We start from the raw sequence: 2,580 nt of genomic DNA, 5'->3' as shown, positions 1-2,580 counted from the left end.
TATATAAAAATGAGAGAAAACTTTTTAAAAACATGCGCCGTGCGTGCATGAGAACTAACAAAAAATTTGAGATTTATCTAAATTAGAAAATATTATTAGCGTAATACTTAAACCTAGGTTCATATATATAATAAAAACATATTAAAAAAGATTAAAAAAAAATAATTTATATATAACCATCATATATAAACTATACACAATTCCGAAATAAATAAAGGTATTCTTCAAATATTATATATATATATATATTAATTCTATTAAAATTTTTATATAAAATTTAAAAATAAGTTATAATAATAATTTTTTTTAAAGTTATTATTACATAAGCATCTCAGTTGATTCATTCATATTTCTTTCTTGATATCATGCATGCTTATTTTTAAATTTTAAACGTTTTTTGACCTTCATATACTTGAACAAAACAAAAGCTACGGAAATTGCAAAAATAACTAGAATTCCATAACCAAGGTTGGTATATTGTGATGCAAACCTAAAAAATAATCCTAGAATTCCTAATATTCCAACTGCTGATAACAATTTATATTTCTTTAAAAAACTTTTTAAATTACGTGCCTTATTTTTCTTTCCGTTCGTATTATATCCATTATCCTGCATTCCAGAATTAATTAAACTAACCATTTCATTTTCAACTCTTTTATTTATATTTTTAAAAAAGTTTCCTAAGCTCCTCTTCTTTGGAGCATTACTATAATTATCATATTCTCCATCATTATCTTCAGTAAATAATTTATCTAGGCAATAAGTAAATTGGGCTTTTGGATCTATATTGTTAATCATTTCCAATAACGATACTGAAGATCCTCTGCCATTAGTAATATCGTCTTCCATCATGTCATAATAATCCTGTGTTAAAGCATCATATCGACTTTCATCATAATTTTCACCATTGTCCGCATTTTGTGAATTTCCAGTTTTCATTGTTGTTTTATTTGGTTTATGGCGTCCCATTCCTTCACGTTCACTTAGTGATCTTATAGTCCTTACATCTGACGTTTTAGTTTGATTGTTGTTATTCCATGATTTACCAAAGGTCGTAGTTGTTATCTATAAATTACGACGAAATACAACGTATAAAAAAAATATTTTTTACTTTCATATATTTAACAGAAAAATATTCAATTTAAAATCAACAGTGCAAGAATAATATAAAAAGTATATAATACATATTATTCGTTCGTATAATTATTTATTATAATCCTACATTATTAAAACAACTCCATGATAGATTTAAAAGGATAAATGTAAGAACATTAATAAACAAGCTGTAGTTATTCATTTTTTCTTCCTATATATATATAATATCATAATAGCAATATCAAATAATTTCTAAATTTATTGCATTTAAAAACTATAAAAACTACTGGAAGTTGTCTTTTTAATATTAAAAATATATTCAACAAATAACTAAATTATTCTATTTTTTAATTATTATAAGACTATAATTACAATCTTAAATATTTTTTTTCCTTTTATTCAAATAAATAAATAAATATATATATATATATATATATATATATAATTATATTATTGTTTAAATAACAGAAAAAAAAAAATACATTTATAAAAAAATTTCGCAAATTGTTTTATATATAAAAAAAAAATATTATTTTAAAAAAATTTTATATATATTACATTTTAATAAAAATAATTAAAAAAAATTTAGGTTTTTTTCAAATAAATACTCAAATTTTATATAATTATGTTAAATACAGTTATTCTTCAATAAAAAGATATTTGAAAAAAGAAAATTTAAAAATAACATATATGGGTAAATTTTTTAAAAATATTAATAACATCATAAATACAGTTTAAAAATAACTCTTACAATAAACAATAATAAATATGTTTTATAATATTAAATTATTATTATTAAGCGTACGGGATCGACATATCTAATTTATTTTTTTTTTTCAAAAATTTATTTTGTAGGTTTAATATTACAAAGTGCTGAGATAATAAATAAAAATATATATAATAAAATATAAAATATTTAAAAAAAATATAGTATGTTTATAGGATAATTTCATTATAAAAAATAAAATAAAAAAAATAAAACAATAATTAAGTTGTTTCTATAGTAATACGAAAAATTAATAATCATTATGTGTATAAAAATTATATAAATGTTATGTTTAAATAATAATATTTTTGCCTTTTTTATATTAATTAATCATTATTGGATGGAATGAATTATAAAATTGTATCCTTCTATATATAGGTTGCATTACCTTTTGACGTCAATAAACCCATATGTGGGTTACTTTATAAATTATTCTATTTACATGTTATTTATATATTATTTCTTTATAACTAGGTATAAAGAAACAACAAAATAATAAAAATTTAAATACTCGTAAAATATATTTTCTTTATTGAAAATATTTTTTTATTTAATTCTAATTAAAAAAACGAAAATCCAAAAAAAAAAAAAATACAAATTTCACAGAATAGTAAAATAGGTTAAATAATACAAAAAATGGCGTTTTTAACGAATGAATAAAGGTATTTTTGTGGAATCTTAGCTTTAATAAAATAGTCAATAAATGGATGTAATAAATT

The 2,580-nt window shown here is 19.2% G+C and overlaps 1 protein-coding gene across 1 annotated transcript; it reads right to left on the bottom strand.

Moving 5' to 3' along the window:
• Nucleotides 1-363: 363 nt before the first annotated feature.
• On the bottom strand, nucleotides 364-1,297 carry MKS88_005244 (uncharacterized protein; the record flags this gene model as incomplete). Its single annotated transcript, XM_067218488.1, has 2 exons — nucleotides 364-1,065; nucleotides 1,223-1,297. 2 exons carry the CDS (start codon nucleotides 1,295-1,297, stop codon nucleotides 364-366), a joined length of 777 nt encoding a protein of 258 aa, XP_067070459.1.
• Between the last annotated feature and the right edge of the window lie 1,283 nt (nucleotides 1,298-2,580).

Source organism: Plasmodium brasilianum, chromosome 14 (assembly GCF_023973825.1).
Source record: "Plasmodium brasilianum strain Bolivian I chromosome 14, whole genome shotgun sequence".
Classification (NCBI taxonomy): domain Eukaryota; phylum Apicomplexa; class Aconoidasida; order Haemosporida; family Plasmodiidae; genus Plasmodium; species Plasmodium brasilianum.
Note: the sequence above shows the minus strand (reverse complement) of the source record. Positions and strands in the feature narration are given on the sequence as shown.